Source organism: Aotus nancymaae, unplaced genomic scaffold (genome assembly GCF_030222135.1).
Source record: "Aotus nancymaae isolate 86718 unplaced genomic scaffold, 86718_ANA_hifiasm-v0.15.2.pri h1tg000028l, whole genome shotgun sequence".
NCBI classification, from domain to species: domain Eukaryota; kingdom Metazoa; phylum Chordata; class Mammalia; order Primates; family Aotidae; genus Aotus; species Aotus nancymaae.
In genome coordinates, this window is record NW_026988441.1 from 36,617,171 (window position 1) to 36,635,507 (window position 18,337).

Genomic DNA, 18,337 nt, shown 5'->3' on the forward strand with positions numbered 1-18,337 from the left:
CCTTCCAGCTCCTGGTCCAACAAGTGAACACTTTGGGATGAGTGTTCCAGGCTTGTCGGAACTCCACTGGTGACGACTTGTGGGTGGAGTGCACACAAGCGTAAAGTTATAGCTGAGATCTTTACCTTCCCCTCTTCCAGGTGGCCTGTGCCTCTGCTCTGAGAACAAAAAACTCAACCTTGATTCTGGCACACCGGTGTTGCTTGGCCACATGAAATAAAAGGTTAATATTATGGCCGGGCACGGTGGCTCACACGTGTAATCCTAGCTCTTTGGAAGGCCAAGGTGGGCGGATCACTTGAGGTCAGGAGTTTCAGACCAACCTGGCCAAATTGGCAAAACCCCGTCTCTACTAAAATTACAAAAAAAAAGCTGGGCATGGTATTTTCGGAGCCTGTAATCCGAGCTACTCGGGAAGCTGAGGCAGGAGCATTGCTTGAATCGGGGAGGCAGAGTTTGCAGTGAGCTGAGATCTCGCCACTGCACTCCAGCCTGGGCAAGCAAGACTTTGTCTCAGAAATAAACAAATAGACCAGGCACGGTGGCTCACGCCTGTAATCCCAGCACTTTGGGAAGATGAAATGGGGGGATCACCTGAGGTTAGGAGTTTGAGACCAGCCTAGCCAACATGGTGAAACCCCGTGTCTACTAAGAATACAAAATTCAGCCAGGTGTGGTGGTGGGTGCCTGTAATCCCAGCTACTCTGGAGGCTGAGGCAAGAGAATCACTTGAACCTGGGAATCAGAGGTTGCAGTGAGCCAAGATCATGCCACTGCACTCCAGACTCAGCAACAGAGCGAGACTCCATCTCAAAAAGACAAACAAAAATAAAAGGTTAATATTATTTACTTATTTTTAGACACAGTATCTTGTTCTATTGCCCAGGCTGGAGTGCAGTGGTGCAATCACAGCTCAATGCAGCCTCAACCTCCTAGGTCCTGGGCTCAAGCAGTCCTCCTGCTTCTGCCTCAATAGTAGCTGGGACCACAGGCCCACATCAGCACACCTGGCCAACTATTTTCTGTATGTTTTTGTAGAGATGAGATCTCATTATGTTGCCCAAGCTGGTCTCAAGCTTATGAGCTCAAGTGATCCTCCCACCTCAGCCTCCCAAAGCACTGGGATTACAAGCATGAACCTCTATGCCTGGCCCTAATAAAAGGTTTGAGACAATGACAGGAGTGCACATAAGAGATCAAAACTGGGGCCGGGCGCGGTGGCTCACACCTGTAATCCCAGCACTTTGGGAGGCCAAGGCAGGTGGATCACCTGAGGTCGGGAGTTCCAGACCAGCCTGACCAACATGGAGAAATCCTGTCTCTACTAAACATACAAAATTAGCTGGGTGTGGCGATACGTGCCTATTATCCCAGCTACTTGGGAGGCTGAGGCAGGAGAATCACTTGAACCTGGGAAGTGGAGGTTTTGGTCAGCCAAGATTTCACCATTGGCAACAGGAACAAAATTCCGCCTCAAAAAGAAAAAGAGATCAAAACTAGAATTTGCATAATTATTATTTATTAAGCACCCACTGACGTGCTCCCTCTCACAGGGAACAGTCAAGACCAAAGTCCCTGCCTGTCCTTGGAAAAATGTCACCTCTCTAGCAGGTGTCCTAACCCTGGAATCCGCCCACCTCAGGAAGTCCTTGAATAGCTCTCTGGGGAAATCTATCTGCCACCTGAAGAGCTTTGTGCGTATTGTACACCAGCATTTTCCTGAGGAAGGAGGTGCCTGGTTTCATCAGTTTCTCAAAGGGTCTAGGGCCTCAAAAGGGATCAGAATTTGGATACTTGGATTTTTTGGGGGGGGCAGAGGTGGGGTCTGACTATGTTGCCAACTGATCTTGAACTCCTAAGCTCAACCAGTCCTCCTGCCTGGGCTTCCCAGAGTGCTGGGATTACAGGCATGAGCCACAGCACCAAGCCCTGATACCTTTACATCAGCATTTCCCAACATACCGTCCCAGGACCACTTACCTACACCAGCACTACCTGGAACACTTACGTAGGAACAGACTCCTGGCCCCCATCCAAACCTCCTGAGTCAGTCTTTCAGGGGTGGGGCCTGGGATATTTTGTTTTGCCCCAACTCCCTAGTTATTTTGATGCTTAGCCAAATGAGAACCATTGTCCTGAGCTCACATATCCACAGCAAACAACTGTCTGTGTCCTCTCCTTGGGAGAGGACTCCAGATGGAAGTTGCTTTGTTTGTTGCGTGGGGAGGGGGAGTGTTGGAAATCCCACTGGGATGTGTCCTTTCTCCCATATATGGCACGAATTGCACTGGAATATCCAGGGAGAGGCAGCAGTTCTGATCTAGGGATGGGAGCAAGGCCTGCCAGAGACACAGGTGTGGTTTTGGTCGGTGAATCCCATGACTGAGTTAATCCCTCCATACCAGGTTCCACCCCAAATCCACAACATCTGGTCCCTCTTCCCAGACAAACCTGCCCCAGATCCTGCCCGGGCCCCAGAAGGCTGACACGGTCTGTCCCTCCTCTCCTGGCCTGGGCCCACTTGGCTTCCTGTCTTGGAAGACCATGGTTGAGACTCCAGGGAGGAAACGTTTTTAAGGCTTTACCTAAAACGACCCCACCCCAGGTTCATTCCTCCTCCATCTTGTCCCGCACCTCTGCCGGCAGACCCTGGTAAAGGGTGTCTTCCACCAGGAGTCCTGCCTTCTTGAGCCCCCCGCAGTTGCCAAGTTCTTCCGGCAGCGTCTCTAAACGGTTGCCTTTGAGCTCCAGGCGGCTGAGGGCCCTGAGGGCACCCACTTGGGGCGAGAGCTGGGTCAGCTGGTTGTCGCCCAGAAGCAACGTCCGCAGCTTGCGGCAGAAGAAGAGCTCATCGGGCAGGGCATCTAGGGCATTGTAGGAGAGGGCCAGGTGCTGTAGGTTCTGCAGGAGGCCCACCTCAGGCGGCAGGGAGTGGAGCCCGTTGTGGGACACATCCAGCAGACGGAGGCCCGAGCACAGGCCGAGCTGGGAGGGCAGGGTCTCCAGCTTGTTGTAGCTCAGGTAGAGCTGCTCCAGGCTCTTGAGCTTGCGCACATGCTCGGGGACGTAGGCGATCTGGTTGTGCCACAGCCTGAGCGTGACCAGCTTCCGGCAGTGCTGGAAGCTGAGGATTTCCTCGATGGAGCGCAGGTGGTTGTCCTTGAGGTCAAGTTCCTGCAGCGCGCCCAGGCTGAACACCGCATGGGGGATGCGCTCCAGCCCGCAGGCCACCAGCTCCAGCTCCCGCAACGCCACCAGCTTCTTGAGGCTGTTCAGGGCCACCAGGCGGGCCCCATCATTGTGCAGGCTGAGCCTCTGCAGGTGACCGGCGACGTCGGTCACACTGGCCGGCACCTTCCCGGCATTGCTTCGGAGGGACAACACCTTGAGCTGCTTCAGCTCCCGGAGGCTCTCCAGGGTGGCCGCCCGAGCCAGCTCCTGGGGGAAGAGCCCCTCCAGGTGCAGCTCCTCCAAGCTGCGCAGCCCAAACACCCAAAGCGGCACCTCGCGGAGCTCCTCGCATTTGACACGCATCACCTTCAGGTGGTCCCGCAGGAAGACCTGCAAGGAGAAGGGTAGCCTGGCAGGCGAGTGGAGCAAGCTGAGCTCCTGCAAGTGCACCAGTTGCGACAGCCCCGGGGGGAAGGTGATATCGCAGATGGCCTCCAGCCGGAGCGACTCCACCTCACTGAGCTCGAAGACAGTGTCGGGCAGTCCTGGAAGCATGCAGAGGGCTAGCTCCAGCCGGCCCCCGGCGTTGCGCTGCAGCTTCTGCCGAAGCTTCTCGGGCGTCCACTCGTGGTTGAGATTGAGCTGCTTTAGGCGGCTTTCGCTGACCTCGGACAGGAAGACGGCAAAGCGCTTGGAGTAGAGCGAGTCGTACTGATCGATGAGGTGCAGCATGAAGGCGAAGTCGTTCTTGACGTCAGGAATGTCCCCCATGCCAGTCTCCTCCCGGACGGAACGGAAGGAGTACTCCTTGAGGGGCCGATGGAAGAGCCAGTAGAGTGTGTAGATGCAGGTGAGCCCGTAGATGCACACGAAGGAGATGTAACAGAAGGCCAGCTTGGAGAAGAGGTGGGCCTTGGTGTGGTTGCAGCAGAAGCTGGCGTAGCCCGTGACCTCCGACGTCTCCACCCTGCAGGCCACCAGGAAACTGATCTTCTCCACATAGACCAGGTTGTAGACCAGGATGGCCAGAAACTTACACACCTTCAGCACCGTCTGCCGGATGTACATGGTGTACAGGATGTCGCCCTCCTCCACGTGCATGCGGAACTTCTTCACCTTCTCAAACAGGGCTTTGGCTTGCTCACCCTCCTTTTTGTCCAGCAGGGTGACAACCGGAGGCTCGGTCACCACCTTCTCTGGTTCCACCAGCACTTTCTCCTTCTCACCTTCCCCTGCCTTCCCCGACCCGGCCCCTGCCGTGGCTGCTACGGTTGCTGTGGCCCGTCCGGCGGCAGCTGGGCCCTTCTGGTTCTCCCCAGAGACCTCGGACAGGGCCCTTGTGGTCCACGGAGAGTCGAAACACTTGCCCAGGATGGAGATGAAGTGTTCGATCTTGGAGCTGGTGCCAGGGAACTTGAACCAGAAGCTGGTGCAGACCATGAAGATAAGTGTGTGAATGACCACAAGATAGGGGAAGTACTTGGCGTACCAGTGCAAGGCCGTCTCATAGCACAGCTGGTTAATGAAGCTGTACTGCTGCAGGTCCAGGTTGTTCTTAAGGCCTTTCACCTCCTGCAGGGCACCCATCTGCTCAGGGACCCCACGAGGCAGCAACTGCTGGCACGGGGCCTCTGATAAGTTCTCCTGGGGCTCATGATTGGGCAGACAGATGATTTTGTCCTGTGTCACCTGAGGAGCAAAACAGAAAAAGGGCTGTCATCCCAGCACTTTGGGAGGCCGAGACGGGCAGATCACTTGAGGTCAGGAGTTCAAGACCATCCTGGCCAACATGGTGAAACCCTGTCTCTACTGAAAATACAAAAATTAGCAGGATGTGGTGGTGGGTACCTGTAATCCCTCCCAGCTACTCAGGAGGCTGAGGCAAGAGAATTGCTTGAACCCAAGAGGTGGGGGTTGCAGTGAGCCAAGATCATGCCATTGCACTTCAGCCTAGGCAACAGAGTCAGACTCCGTCTCAAAAATAAATGATTTTAAAAAGAGAGAGAATGAGGAAAATGGAAAAAAAAAAAGGTGGAAGGTGGGAGACTCCCCCCCTCCCCACCCATCTCTGACTGTCACCAAGCCAGCTGTGACTTTGGAAGAGTTTTACTAAACCTTTAAGCACTAGTCTTGTTTTTTTTTTTCTTTTTCTTTTTTTGAGACCAAGTCTCCCTCTGTCACCCAGGCTGCCATGCAGTGGTGCGATCTTAGCTCACTGCAACCTCTCCATCCCAGGATCAAGCAATTCTCCTGCCTCAGCCTCCTGAGTAGTTGGGGCTACAAGCACACACAACCATGCCAGGCTAATTTTTGTATTTTTAGTAGAGATGGGGTTTCACCATGTTGGCCAGGCTGGTCTCCAACTCCTGGCCTCAAGTGATCCCCTGCCTCAGTTTCCCAAAGTGCTGGAATTACAGGCGTGAGCCACCACACCCGACAAAGCACTGTTCTTTGTCTGAGAAAAGGAACTGGGTTGAATCATGTCCCCCCAAAAGATGTTGAAGTTCCAACTCTGAATCCTTGTGAATGTGGCATTATTTGAGCTGCTTCAGGCGGCTCCTGTTTGGAAATAGGGTCTCTGCAGAGGTAGTCAAGTTAAGACAAAGCCTGTAGGGTGGGCCCAGTATGACTGCATCCTTGGAGAAAAAGGAAATTTAGACACAGAGAAAGACACATAGAGGGAAGATGACGTGAGGATACAGGGAGAGGCTGGGTGCGGTGGCTCAGGCTTGTAATCCCAGTGGTTTCCAAGGCAGTGGGAGGGGGGGTCAAGCAGGGGTGGTAGGGGAGGATTGTTTGAGGCCAGGAGTACAAGGTTACAGTGAGCTATGATTGCACCACTGCACTCTAGCCTAGGTGACAGAGCTTGCTTTAAAAACACTGTCTCTCTTTTGTTTTGAGACACAGTTTTGCTCTTGTTGCCCAGGCTGGAGTGCAATGGCGCAACCTCTGCCTCCTGGGTTCAAGTGATTCTCCTGCCTCAGCCTCCTGAGTAGCTGAGATTACAGGCACCCACCACCATGCCCAGGTAATTTTTTTGGGAGGGAGGAAGGTATTTTTAATAAAGACAGAGTTTCACCGTGTTGGCCAGGCTGGTCTTAAACTCCTGACCTGAGATGATCCACCTACCTTGCCCTCCCAAAGTGCTGGGATTACAGGCTCGAGCCACCATGCCCAGCAAAAATGCTGTCTAAAAAAAAAAAAAAAAAGGCCAGGCGTGGTGGCTTATGCTTGTAATCCCAGTATTTTGGGAGGCCGAGGCGGGTGGATCACAAGGTCAGGAGTTTGAGACCAGTTTGGCCAACATGGTGAAACCCCGTCTCTACTAAAAACACAAAAATTAGCTGGGTGTGGTGGCACGCGCACCTGTAATCTCAGCTACTCGGGAGGCTGAGACAGGAAAATCACTTGAACCTGGGAAGCGGAGGTTGCAGTGAGCTGAGATCATGCCACTGCACTCCAGCCTGGGCTGGGTGACAGAGCAAGATTCCGTCTCAAAAAAAAAAAAAAAGGGGAGAATGTTATCTACAGCCAAGGAATGCCTGGAGCTACGAGAATCTAGGAAGGAGGCTTGGAAGATTCTCCCTTACTGTCAACTGTCACCTTGATCTCAGACTTCTGGCCAACTAGAAAAGGATACATTTCTGGTGTTTAAGCCACTCAATCCTTGCTACTTTGTTACAGCAGAAGTAACAAACTCATATAGCAACTGCAGTCCTTTCCTGATTCCAGGGATGAAATTGAGCATTATCAAAGTATAGAGCTGGGCACGTGGCTCACACTTCTAATCCCAGCACTTTGGGAGGCTGAGGTGAGAGGATTGCTTGAGGCCAGGAGTTCGAGACCAGCCTGGGCAACATAGCAAGACTCCTGTATCAACAAGAAATTTATTAGCTGGGCATGGTTGTGTGTGCCTGTAATCCCAGCTACTCTGGAGGCTGAAGCAGGAGGATCCCTTGAGCCCAGGAGTTCAAGGCTGCAGTGAGCTATGATCATGCCACTGTACTCCAGCCTGCGTGAGAGAATAAGACCATTTGTGGGGTTTTTTCTTGTGTTTTTTTTTGGTGGAGTCCCACTCTGTCTCCCAGGCTGGAGTGCAGTGGCAGGATCTCAGCTCAGTGCAACCTCCACCTCCCAGGTTCAAGTGATTCTCCTGCCTCAGCCTTCCAAGTAGCTGAGATTACAGGTGTCTGCCACCATACTCGGCTCATATTTGTATTTTTAGTAAAGATGGGTTTTCACCATGTTGGCCAGGCTGGTCTTGAACTCCTAGCCTCAAGCGATACTCCTGCCTCAACCTCCCAAAGTGCCGGGATTACAGGTGTGAGCCACCGAGCCTGGCCTGTTTCTTTCAGAGCTGAGATTGTGGCATTGCACTCCAGCCTGGGTGACAGAGCAAGACAGTCTTCTTTCTCTGGCCAACACAGTGAAACCCCATCTCTACTAAAAATACAAAAATTAGCTGGGTGTGGTGGCATGTGCCTGTAATCCTGCCTACTCGGGAGTCTGAGGCAGAAGAATCACTTGAATCTGGGGGCAGAGGTTGCAGTGAGCTGAGACCATGCCACTGCACTCCAGCCTGGGCGACAGAGCAAGACAAGACTCCTTCTCAAAAAGAAAGCCGGGCAACGTGGCTCACACCTGTAATCCTGGCAGTTTGGGGGCCTATGCAGGCAGATTACTTGAGATCAGGAGTTGGAGACCAGCCTGGCCAACACTGTGAAACCTGGTCTCTACTGAAAAAACTAGCCAGGCAGCCAGGCATGGTGGCTGATGGGGTCAGGAGATCGAGACCATCCTGGCCAACATGGTGAAACCCCATCTTTAAAAAAAAAAAAAAAATTAACCAGGCATGGTAGCGGGCATCTATAATCCCAACTACTCAGGAAGCTGAGTCAGGAGAATCACTTGTACTGGGGAGGTGGAGGTTGCAGTGAGCTGAGATCATGCCACTGCACTCCGACCTGGGCAACAGAGAGAGATTCTGTCTCAAAAAAAAAAAAAGGAATGGCATAGCATCATGGAGGACTCTGGTACTCCTGGCTCTGGAGGTAAGAAAGATAAGCGGTATGGATTGGTTTCCGAGTGGGGCTCTGTCTTCAGCTTCCTTTCTCACTTTCTTGGGTGATGGGAGGGCTTCAGGACTTCTCCACACCCCTGCCCCACCCCTCTGGTCATGCCCCCTTCCCAGGGGAGCCCCTCACCTGGAGGGTGCAGCCAAAGACCCCAATCATGAGCATGGCCACAGTGAGGTACTCAGCCAGCACGTCCCACCAGGGTTTGAGCACCTTGAATGCAGGCTGCTGTTCCGTGAACTGCTTGAACTCGGCCACTGGGATCATGCTGCCTGTGGGAGGGGCGAGACGGGGGGTGCAGAGACCCTCAGGATGGGAGGCTCTGCAGGGGGTCCCAGAGGAGCCAGACACGGGCAGGGCCGTGCTCCTCATCGGCCCGTGAGCCTGCCTGCCCCCACTTCCCTCTTAGCCTGGCCTCAGTCACCCTCCATGGAGATGTCACCTCCTTCCCAGAACCAAGCAGCCACTCTTCCCCTCTGGGCAGCCCTGCTCCTGATCTGACTTGTTTGACCTTGAAGAGCACAGGAGGGGTAATCCACAGGGCCGCCACCCTCCAGCTTACCATGTGCCCCCTCCAAAGCCAGGCATCCCTCTCCCACCCCTGACACCAAGGCCTGAAAACATCTGCCCTGATCCTCCCTGACCGCAGACGCTCAGCGTCTGGGCCAGCCCCGGCTCTCACCACCACCAGACCTGAGAGCGTTCCAAGGCTCAGGACTTCCGGGGTGTGGGCCCCCCACCCCCTCCAGGGGTGCTCCAGGCACCACCTCCAACCCCCAACCGGAAAAGCCGGCTGGAGCCTGGCTCTGATTACCAAGGCCCAGGGACAGGGAGTGGCCAAGCTGAAGGCTAGTCAGCCCTGGGGGACGGGGGTGACGAGGACACCTGAGTTTCTACAGGGGCTACAGCCCAGAATCACAGGCAGAAACCAGAGACTGGGGCTCTGAGAGGTGGCAATGGGTGCCAGGATGTTGGAGGGGGAGGGGATTTGCAAATGGAAAGCTGTCAGGTGACACCTACAAGCAGGCCAGGGCTGTGCTGCCAGGCTCCTGACTGGCCCACTCTGTGTGTTCCCAGGGTCTCCTTTTAGACCAAGGTATCATCATTGGAGATGCAGACAGGCCAGCCACAAGTCACACTGGCGTATGGGGCATGAGCTGAGATGTTGCTCTCCCAGGCAGGCAGCCACTTCCCCGGAAGCTGGAGGTGGAACAAAGAGGGTAGGGACCCCTAGACCACCCACTTCTGCCAACATCAAATTCCTCCAGTCCTGGGAGTCTCCTGTCCTTGTCCAGACAGATCATCTGTAACAGTCTGGACATGGTGGCTCACACCTGTAATGCCAGCACTTTGGGAGGCTGAGGTGGATGGATCACTTGAGGCTAGGAGTTCGAGACCAGCCTGACCAACATCGTGAAACCCAGGGTCTACTAAAAATACACACAAAATTAACAAGGCGTGGTGGCACACACACCTGTAATCCTAGCTACTTTGGAGGCTGAAGTGAGAGAGTCTTGATCCCGGGAGGTGGATGTTGCAGTGAACCGAGATCGTGCCACTGCACTGCAGCCTGCATGACAAGAGTGATACTCCATCTCAAAAAACAAACAACAACAACAAAAACAAACAAACAAAAAAGATAATCTGTAACTGCGCGCAGGGATCGGGCCAGGAAGGAGAGCATCCGGCCCATCACGGGGTTCTCTCTGGCTCCCCACCCATCTCCCCAGGAAGAATCTAGGGAAGCTCTGACCCCCTGTCCCACAACTTAGCCAACAGCTCTGACATGTCTGAGCCTCCCTTTGCAGTTTCTGTGCCTCCCAAATACTTTGGGGTAACATCTGGGTAAAAACAAGGTAGGATGCCGGCTCCACCCACCAGGCTAAAGGCCAGGCAGTACCCAAAGACCACATCCTTTTACCCCCTCAGAGGCCCCTACTCTGGTCTGGGGGATTGGATAGGCAGGCAATGGGGTTGGTACGGCCCGTCCACACCCGGACTCACCATGAAGCCTAAAATGTCATGGGTCCCCTGACTCAGGTGGTGATTCACCCAGACCCAGATATGTGCAAGGGGGTGCCCAGAGCACAGGGTCCCTCACCCCATGGCCCGCCCCTCACATTCATTTACACCCCCTGCCCTATACAAAAAGCCAAGTATACTTTGGGAGGCCAAAGTGGGTGGATCACTTAAGGTGAGGAGTTCGAGACTAGCCTGGCCAAGATGGTGAAGGAAAAATACATAAATTAGCCGGTCATGGTAGACAATCCCTTGAACCGGGGAGACAGAGGTTGCAGTCAGCTAAGATTGTACTACTGCACCGCAGCCTGGGTTACAGAGCAAGACCCTGTCTCAAAAAAAAAAAAAAGCTGGGCACGGTGGCTCACGCCTGTAATCCCAGCACTTTGGGAGGCCGAGACGGGCAAATCATGAGGTCAGGAGATTGAGACCATCCTGGCCATGGTGAAACCACATTTCTACTAAAATTAAAAAAAAAAAAATTAGCCGGGCGTAGTAGTGTGTGCCTGTAGTCCCAGCTACTCAGGAGACTGAGGTAGGGGAATCGCTTGAATCCCGGAGATAAAGGTTGCAGTGAGCTGCCACTGTACTCCAGACTGGTGAAAGAGCAAGACTCTATCTCAAACAAACAAACAAACAAACAAAAAAAAAAAGGGGCCGGGCGCGGTGGCTCACGCCTGTAATCCCAGCGCTTTGGGAGGCCCAGGTGGGCGGATCACCTGAGGTTGGGAGTTCGAGACCAGCCTAACGTGGAGAAACCTCGTCTCTAAAAAAAGAAAAAAATTTAAAAAAATAAAAAAACAAACAAAAAAAAGAAAGAAAGAAAGAAAAAAAACACCTACTTACTCCGGGGGCTGCAGAAGAAATCACACAAAACACATACACAATACACAAGCAGGGACCAACTTCCTGACCTGGTGTAAGCTCCACCAACACCCATCCCAGGTGCACAATCACAGACAAGAAGGCAGAAACACTCAGGGGATCGGGGGCAGCCACAGGGGCTATCATTATCTGTCTCCATGACTCAAACTTGGTCATCCCAAACCTGCCATTAAATTTCCACAGACAAGACAGGCTCCCACTTTGTCTGAGCAGGGCTGGTGGGAAGATCCAGAAAGAGGAGCTCGAAGAATTGGGGCAGAGCCAGGGAAAATACAACCATGGGGACCACACTTAACTTCCTCCACCAGACACTCTCAATGCCTCATTTTATCCAAACTCAGGCAGCATGGATTTGGGGACTTTGCTTTCCAGACTCAGGGAAGATAAATAACTTGCTCAAGCTTCTACAGTTCCAAGTGGCCTTTGAAGCCTGACCTATCCAAGATCCAAGTCCTGCCTGTAGGATAGCAAGCACTCTGTTCCTTCTTGAGAGACAGCTTCTCACTAAAATACAGCATCTTGCTGGGTGCGGTGGCTCACGCCTATAATCCCAGCACTTTGGGAGGCCAAGACGGGCAGATCATTTGAGTTCAGGAGATTGAAACCAGCATGGCCAACATGGTGAAACCCTGTGTCTACCAAAAATACAAAATTAGCTGGCCACTGTGGTGGGCACCTATAATCCCAGCTATTGGGGAAGCTGAGGCAGGAGGTTGCAGTGAATCGTCCTGGGCAACAGAGCAAGACTCTATCTCAAAAATCAAATAAACAACAACAAAAAAGACACAGCATCTTTGCCAAAAGCACCTAAGAGCGGTGTTGCATTGCAGCAGGCCAGGCTGGGAGGTCTTGCCCGCTAAGACCATGTGGCTCCCACCAGCCCTGGCTCCACCCCCCCATGCCTCACCCCTCCTCCCTCCCAGGTCCTCCTCAAGCCACTTGCCTACAAAAAATGTGGTGGTGAGTTCCTGCTTCGGGAAGGGTGGGAGAGTGAGAGCCTCCCCACCCACAGCCCATGCTGAGAGGCCGGGAAGAAGGAAGAAGCATGTGACAATTTTAAGCCCTAAGAGAGGTTTCGAAGAACACAAGTTCCAACCATTTTTTTTTTTTTAAGAGATAGGGTCTTGCTCTGTCACTCAGGCTGGAAGTTCAGTGGTGCAATCATAGCTCACTGCAGCCTCAAGCTCCTGGGCTCAAGTGATCCTCCTGCCAACCCCTCCTGGGTCCCTGGGAGCAGAACAGCTGGAAGCAGCTGGGAGCAGCCTCCCCAGCAGATGAGGCTACAGGTGCGCACCACCATGCCCAGCCAATTTTTGTATTTTTTGTAGAGATGGGGTTTCACTATGTTGCCCAGGCTGGTCTCGAACTCCTGAGCCCAAGTGATCCTCCTATCTCAGCTTCCCAAAGCGCTGGGATTACAGGCATGAACCACTCCACCTGGCCTCAGATTTTTTTTTTTTTGAGATGGAGTCTTGCTCTGTCACCCAGGCTGGAGTGCAGTGGTGCAATCTCAGCTCACTGCAACCTCCACGTCTCGAGTCCAAGTGATTCTCATGCCTCAGCCTCCCAAGTAGCTGGGACTACAGGCGTGCACCACCACACTGGCTAATTTATGTATTTTTAGTAGAGACAGGGTTTCACCATGTTGGCCAGGTTGGTCTCCAACACCTGACCTCAGGTGACCCGCCCACCTTGGCCTCTCAAAGTGCTGGGATTACAGGCGTAAGCCACGGTCTCCAGGTGAGCCTCAACCTTTTATACAAAGGAGAAACTGAGGGTCTAGAGTGGGGGAGGGTGGCATCTTTGTAGCCCATCCTGGGCCAGGCCCCAGGCCTGTGGACTCCCAGCCGGGTCTTTTCCAAGCTGCCTCTGCTACAGACGTGAAGGTCTGGGACATCTATAAGTTCAAGAGCACCAGAGGTCAGGCTTGGTTGAACCCACCCCAAGTGGTAGGTTCTCGGGCTCTGAGGAGCTCCCGGGGATGAGTTGTCAATGTCTTCCCAGATGCCAAGGGGAAGGGAAAGTGGTTGCGACCCCCAAAGTCAAGTCCAGCCTGTTGATCTTCATCTTGAGACGTTGGCCAGGCCTGCCTGGCTCCCAGGACCGGCACCTCGTGGGTCAGGTTTCTCTTTGCCCGCGCCCGCACCCCTACTCACTCCTGGAGTGTCTGGGCGGCCCGCCCTGGCCACAGGGCCAGCGCACCTGGAGCGGCTCTGCCCTGGGACTCCCAGCCCGACTCCCACCCCGCCACCTCGGGGTGCCCAGAGGCAAAGAGCCACCTACTCACCGTTCCGGGAGGGACGCTGGGCCCAACTCCTGGGTCCCTGAAAGCGGCAAAGCGGAGCAGCCGGGACTCCCGCAGAGTTCCTGGGCGGGCCGCGAGGGTGAGTCAGGGCAGGCGGGGACGGGAGCCCGGGAGTCGCCCCGTCCCGCCCCGCCCCCGGACGACTCGGCCCCGCCTCGCCGCAGGCGCGCCCAGGTCGACCCCGCTCCAAGCGCCGCGCGATCTGCGGGGTTGAGGGAAGAGAATGGTCGTATCCTACTCTGCCCTGGTGGGCTCGGCGCTGGCGGGACATGCGGGGGTCTTAGAACTTTGCAACTCTGCAGTCTGCCTGGACCCTGGCAGCAGGGGAAAATGAGAAAGCTGGAGACCCTGAACTCCCAAAGCCATTCTACCGCCACCCTTCTGGGAACCTGGTGTAACAGACCTTGTCAAGAAAGAGTGGAGGTCCGGCTCTGTGACTCATGCCTGTAATCCCAACACTTTGGGAGGCCGAGGCAGAAGGATATCTTGGGCCCAGGAGTCTGAAACCAGCCTCAACAATATAATGGGACCGTAGCTCTACCAAAAACTTTAAAACCTACAAAAACAAAATTTTAAAAGTTAGCCAGGTGTGGTGGTGTGTGCCTGTAGTTCCAGCTACTCTGGAGGCTGAGGTGGGAGGATCACCTGAATCTGGGAAGTTGAGAGGCTGCAGCGAGCTATGATTGTGTCGTTTCACTCCAGCCTGGGTGACCAAGCAAAACCCTGTGTCAAAAAAAAGTGTGGAAAGGCTTCCTCCAGCTCCCCAAGGCCCAGTCACTTGGCCTTAAAGCCCAATCAAGGCACAGGTGACTTGAGTCTTCAGGTCCTGGGAGTGGAATTGGGGGAAGAAAGGAGAGGGGAGGGGAGGGCTTCTTCCTTGGAGCTCTGGCCGTGGGGCAGGAACTGGGCTGAACCAATGGAAGTTGAATAGAGTGGGGATGCCCACGTGTCTAACCTTGTGACCTGGTGGGGGGGTGGGGGATCACAGTGGCTAGGGGGCTCTTAGAGCCCAGCTTCCCTGCCTCCCCACCCCACCCTGGCCACCCCACCTAGGGAGGCCCGAGCTGAGTCTTAGACGAGCAAACCTGTGGAGTTGGACCTTGATTGACTCTCGGTCTGAAACACCATGGCTATGTCTATGGACATAACACTCTGAAAGTGCCTGACCTTGTCTGATCTTGGAAGCTAAGCAGGGTCAGACCCGGTTAGTACTTGGATGGGAGACTGTCTAGGAATACCAGGTGCTGAAGAGTTGGGCTGGGCATGGTGGCTCACACCTGTAATCCCAGCATTTTGGGAGGCCGAGGTGAGCGGATCACCTGAGACCAGCTTAGCCAACATGGTGAAACCCTGTCTCTACTAAAAATACAAAAATTAGCTGGGCGTGGTGACTCAAGCCTGTAATCCCAGCTACTTGGGAAGCTGAGACAGGAGAATCACTTGAACCTGGGAGGGTGGAGGTTGCAGCCAGCCGAGATCGAACCACCGCCCTCCAGCCGGGGTGACAGAATGAGACTACATCTCAAAACAAAACAAAAACCATCCATAGAAATGTTCCTACCTGGACTTAGGGTGGGAGAGGGAAAGTCATCCCTGGCAGGGTAAAAGAAGTCCTGACATTGACCAGGTCTCAGACAGCATGAGACCCGAACCTTCTAGGGTTGGAAACTCGTAAGTCAGGGATCCTCTGGGCACCGCCACAGGGAGTCCAAAGACAAACGTTCATTGCACATTTAGCAGATCTTTAAGAGCACCTGTTGTCTGTAAGCACCTGAAGCTTCCTTGCAGGACAAGATGAGCAGGGCTCCTGACTCTGAGCTCTTCGGTCCTAAGAGAGACACACTAAGCTTGTAAACAAATGAAGGACACCACCTGGTTCATGCCTTTAATCCCAGCAATTTGGGAGGCTGACCAAGGTAGGTGGATCGCTTGAGTCCAGGAGTTTGAGATCAGCCTGAGCAACATAGTGAGATCCCATCTCTACAAAAAATAAATAAATAAATAAAAATGATAGAAAAATTAGTTGGGCATAGTGGCACATATCTGTAATCCCAGCTACTTGGGAGGCTGAGGTAGGATAATTGATTGAACCCGGGAGGCAGAGATTACAGTGAGCTGAGATGGCACCACTTCACTCCAGCCTGGGTGACAGAGCGAGACTCCGTCTCAAAAATAAGTAAATAAGTGAATAAAAATGAGCCAGGTGTGGGGGTGTGCACCTGTGGTCCCAGCTACTTGAGAGGCTGAGACAGGAGGATCGCTTGAGCCTGGGAGCTGGGGGCTACAGTGAGCCATGATTGCACCACTGCACTCCAGCCTGGGTGGCCAGACAGAACTGGCTCTTTTTTTTAGACAAAGTCTTGCTCTGTTACCCAGGCTGGAGTAAGGTAGTACGATCTTGGCTCACCACCACCTCCGCCTCCTGGGTTCTAGTGATTCTTCTGCCTCAGCCTCCTGAGTAGCTGGGATTACAGGTTCCTGCCACCTGTAATTTTTGTATTTTTAGTAGAGATGGGGTTTCACCATGTTGGTCAGGCTGGTCTCAAACTCCTGATCTCGTGATCCGCCTGTCTCAGCCTCCCAAAGTGTTGGGATTACAGGCGTGAGCCACTGCACTCAGCCTTTTTTCTTTCTTTCTTTTTTTTTGTTTTTGAGATGGAGTCTTACTCTTTTTGCCCAGGCTGGAGTGTCAGAGGCACGATCTCAGTTCACTGCAACCTCCACCTCCCAAGTTCAAGTGATTCTCCTGCCTCAGCCTCCCGAGTAGCTGGGATTACAGGCATGCACCACCACACCTGGCTCATTTTGTACTTTTAGTAGCGATGGGGTTTCTCCATGCTGGTCAGGCTGGTCTCAAACTCCCAACCTCAGGTGATCTACCTGCCTCGGCCTCCCCAAGTGCTGAGATTACAGGCGTGAGCCACCACACCCAGCCAAACACAGCTCTGAAAAACAAACAAGGCTGGGCGAGGTGACTCACACCTGTAATCCCAGCACTTGGGGAGGCTGAGGTGGGCAGATCACCTGAGGTCGGGAGTTCAAGACCAGCCTGACCAGCATGGAGAAACCCCATCTCTACTAAAAATACAAAATTAGCTGGATGTAATTAGTGTCTCACGCCCATAATCCCAGCTACAGGGGAGGCTGAGGCAGGAAAATTGCTTGAACTCGGGAGGCAGAGGTTGCGGTGAGCCAAGATTGCGCTATTGCACTCCAACCTGGGCAACAAGAAACTCTGTCTCAAAAAAAAAGAAAGAAAGAAAGAAGGAAAGAAAGAAAGAACGAACGAACGAACGAACGAGGTATTGCCAGTTTGTGACAACTGTTGTGTATATAAGAAAACAAGGTGAAGGGTAGCAGGGGATAAGGGTTCCCTTGAAGACCTCTTTAAGGAAGGAACCTTTGAGAAAGGTTGTCTCTCTTTTGGAGTGATTCTTCCTGTCTTCCTCTTTATTTTATTTTATTTTTTGAGATAGAGTCCTGCCCAGGTTGGAGTGCAATGACACGATCTGGGCTCACTGCAACCTCCGCCTCCTGAGTTCAGGCGATTTTCCTGCCTCAGCCTCCTAAAGTGCTGGGATTACAGGCATGCACCACCAAACCCTACCTTCTTCTTTTCCTTTCTCTCTCTCTTCTTTTTCTTCCTTCCTTCCTCTTTCTTTCACCTCCTCCTCCTCCCCCTCCTCCTCCTCCTTCTCCTTCTCCTTCTTGTTTCCTCCTCCTTCTTCATTCCTCTTTTTTTTCACCCTCTGTTGTCCAGGCTGGCATGCAGTGGCATGATCGTAGCTCACTGCAGCCTTGAACTCCTGACCTCAGGTGATCCTCCTGCCTCAGTTGATCCTCCTGCCTCATCCTTCCAAGTAGCTGGGTCCACAGGCATGCACCACCACATCTGGTGGATTATTTATTTATTTATTGTAGAGACAGGGTCTTGCTATGTTGGCCAGGCTGGTCTCAAACTCCTGGGCTCAAGCAGATCCTCCCATCTTGGCCTCCCAAAGTTCTGGGATTACAGGCATAAGCCACCACGCCCAGCCTACTTCCTGTCTTCTGAGAGGCTTTTTGGGATTCATCCCCTGGGGATTTGTTTGCAACCACATGCTGAAATAAGCTTTTTTTTTTTTTTTTTTTTTTTTTTTTTTTTTTTTTGAGAAGGAGTCTTTCTCTGTCTCCCAGGCTGGAGTTCAGTGGTTCGAACTTGGCTAACTGCAACCTCCGCCTGCTGGGTTCAAGTGAGTCTCCTATCTCAGCCTCCTGAGTAGCTGGGATTACAGGCACTGGCCACCACACCCAGCTAATTTTTGTATTTTTAGTAGAGATGGGATTTTATCACGTTGGCCAGGCTGGTCTTGAACTCCTGACCTCAGGTGATTCACCTGCCTTCCTCAGCCTCCCAAAGTGTTGGGATTACAGTCGTGAGACACCACGCCCAGCTTCAATACTTGTTATTTACTACCCAGCTTCTAAGATTTTAGAATGTGAGTTAACTATTACTTTGTAACAAATTACCTCCAAATTTACTAGCTTAAACAAAGTATGTATTGTCCCTGCGCAGTGGCTCACAACTGTAATCCCAGCACTTTGGGAGGCCAAGGCGGGTGGATCACTTGAGGCCAGGAGTTCGAAACTGGCCTAGCCAACATGGCAAAACCCCATCTCTACTAGAAATACAAAATTAGCTGTGCATGGTGGCACATGTCTGTAATCCCAGCTACTTCGGAGGCTGAGGCAGGAGAATTGCTTGAACCTGGGTGGTGGAGGTTGCAGTGAGCTGAGATTGAACTCCAGCCTGGGCAACACAGCAAGACTCTGTCTCAAACAAAAAAACTCACACATTAAAATATATATGTATCTGTTATTTATTTATTTTTCTTTTACAGAT

The 18,337-nt window shown here is 52.9% G+C and overlaps 1 protein-coding gene and 1 long non-coding RNA gene across 5 annotated transcripts; both read right to left on the reverse strand.

The window, feature by feature from the left end:
* Positions 1-1,503: 1,503 nt before the first annotated feature.
* Positions 1,504-13,536, reverse strand: LRRC8E (leucine rich repeat containing 8 VRAC subunit E). 4 transcript variants are annotated; one of them, XM_064380727.1, is made up of 4 exons: positions 13,438-13,456; positions 9,721-9,816; positions 8,376-8,518; positions 1,504-4,860 (listed from the first exon to the last, which is right to left on the reverse strand). In XM_064380727.1, exons 3-4 carry the CDS (start codon positions 8,511-8,513, stop codon positions 2,608-2,610), a joined length of 2,391 nt encoding a protein of 796 aa, XP_064236797.1. In that variant the 5' UTR covers positions 8,514-8,518; positions 9,721-9,816; positions 13,438-13,456; the 3' UTR covers positions 1,504-2,607. The 4 variants fall into 4 exon arrangements, with proteins under 4 accessions (XP_064236797.1, XP_064236796.1, XP_012291867.2 ...); XM_064380726.1 differs by lacking the exon at positions 13,438-13,456 and having other exon boundaries at positions 9,721-9,863; XM_012436444.2 differs by lacking the exons at positions 9,721-9,816; positions 13,438-13,456 and adding an exon at positions 9,267-9,300.
* A 68-nt stretch (positions 13,537-13,604) lies between these two features.
* Positions 13,605-14,213, reverse strand: LOC105706220 (uncharacterized). The gene is made up of 3 exons (XR_001104789.2): positions 14,101-14,213; positions 13,859-14,011; positions 13,605-13,657 (listed from the first exon to the last, which is right to left on the reverse strand). It is a non-coding gene; the product is annotated as an uncharacterized LOC105706220 (long non-coding RNA).
* Between the last annotated feature and the right edge of the window lie 4,124 nt (positions 14,214-18,337).

Bases quoted from the DNA above. Each gene is read 5' to 3' on its own strand.
- LRRC8E (XM_064380726.1), bottom strand. From the start codon at position 9,841: ATGGAGTATCACTCTTGTCATGCAGGCTGCAGTGCAGTGGCACGATCT. The intron at 8,519-9,720 runs GTGTGTGTGCCA...CCCCTCCCACAG, and splicing joins CAAAGTAGCTAGGATTACAG to GCAGCATGATCCCAGTGGCC. The intron at 4,861-8,375 runs GTGAGGGGCTCC...TTTGCTCCTCAG, and splicing joins TCTTTGGCTGCACCCTCCAG to GTGACACAGGACAAAATCAT.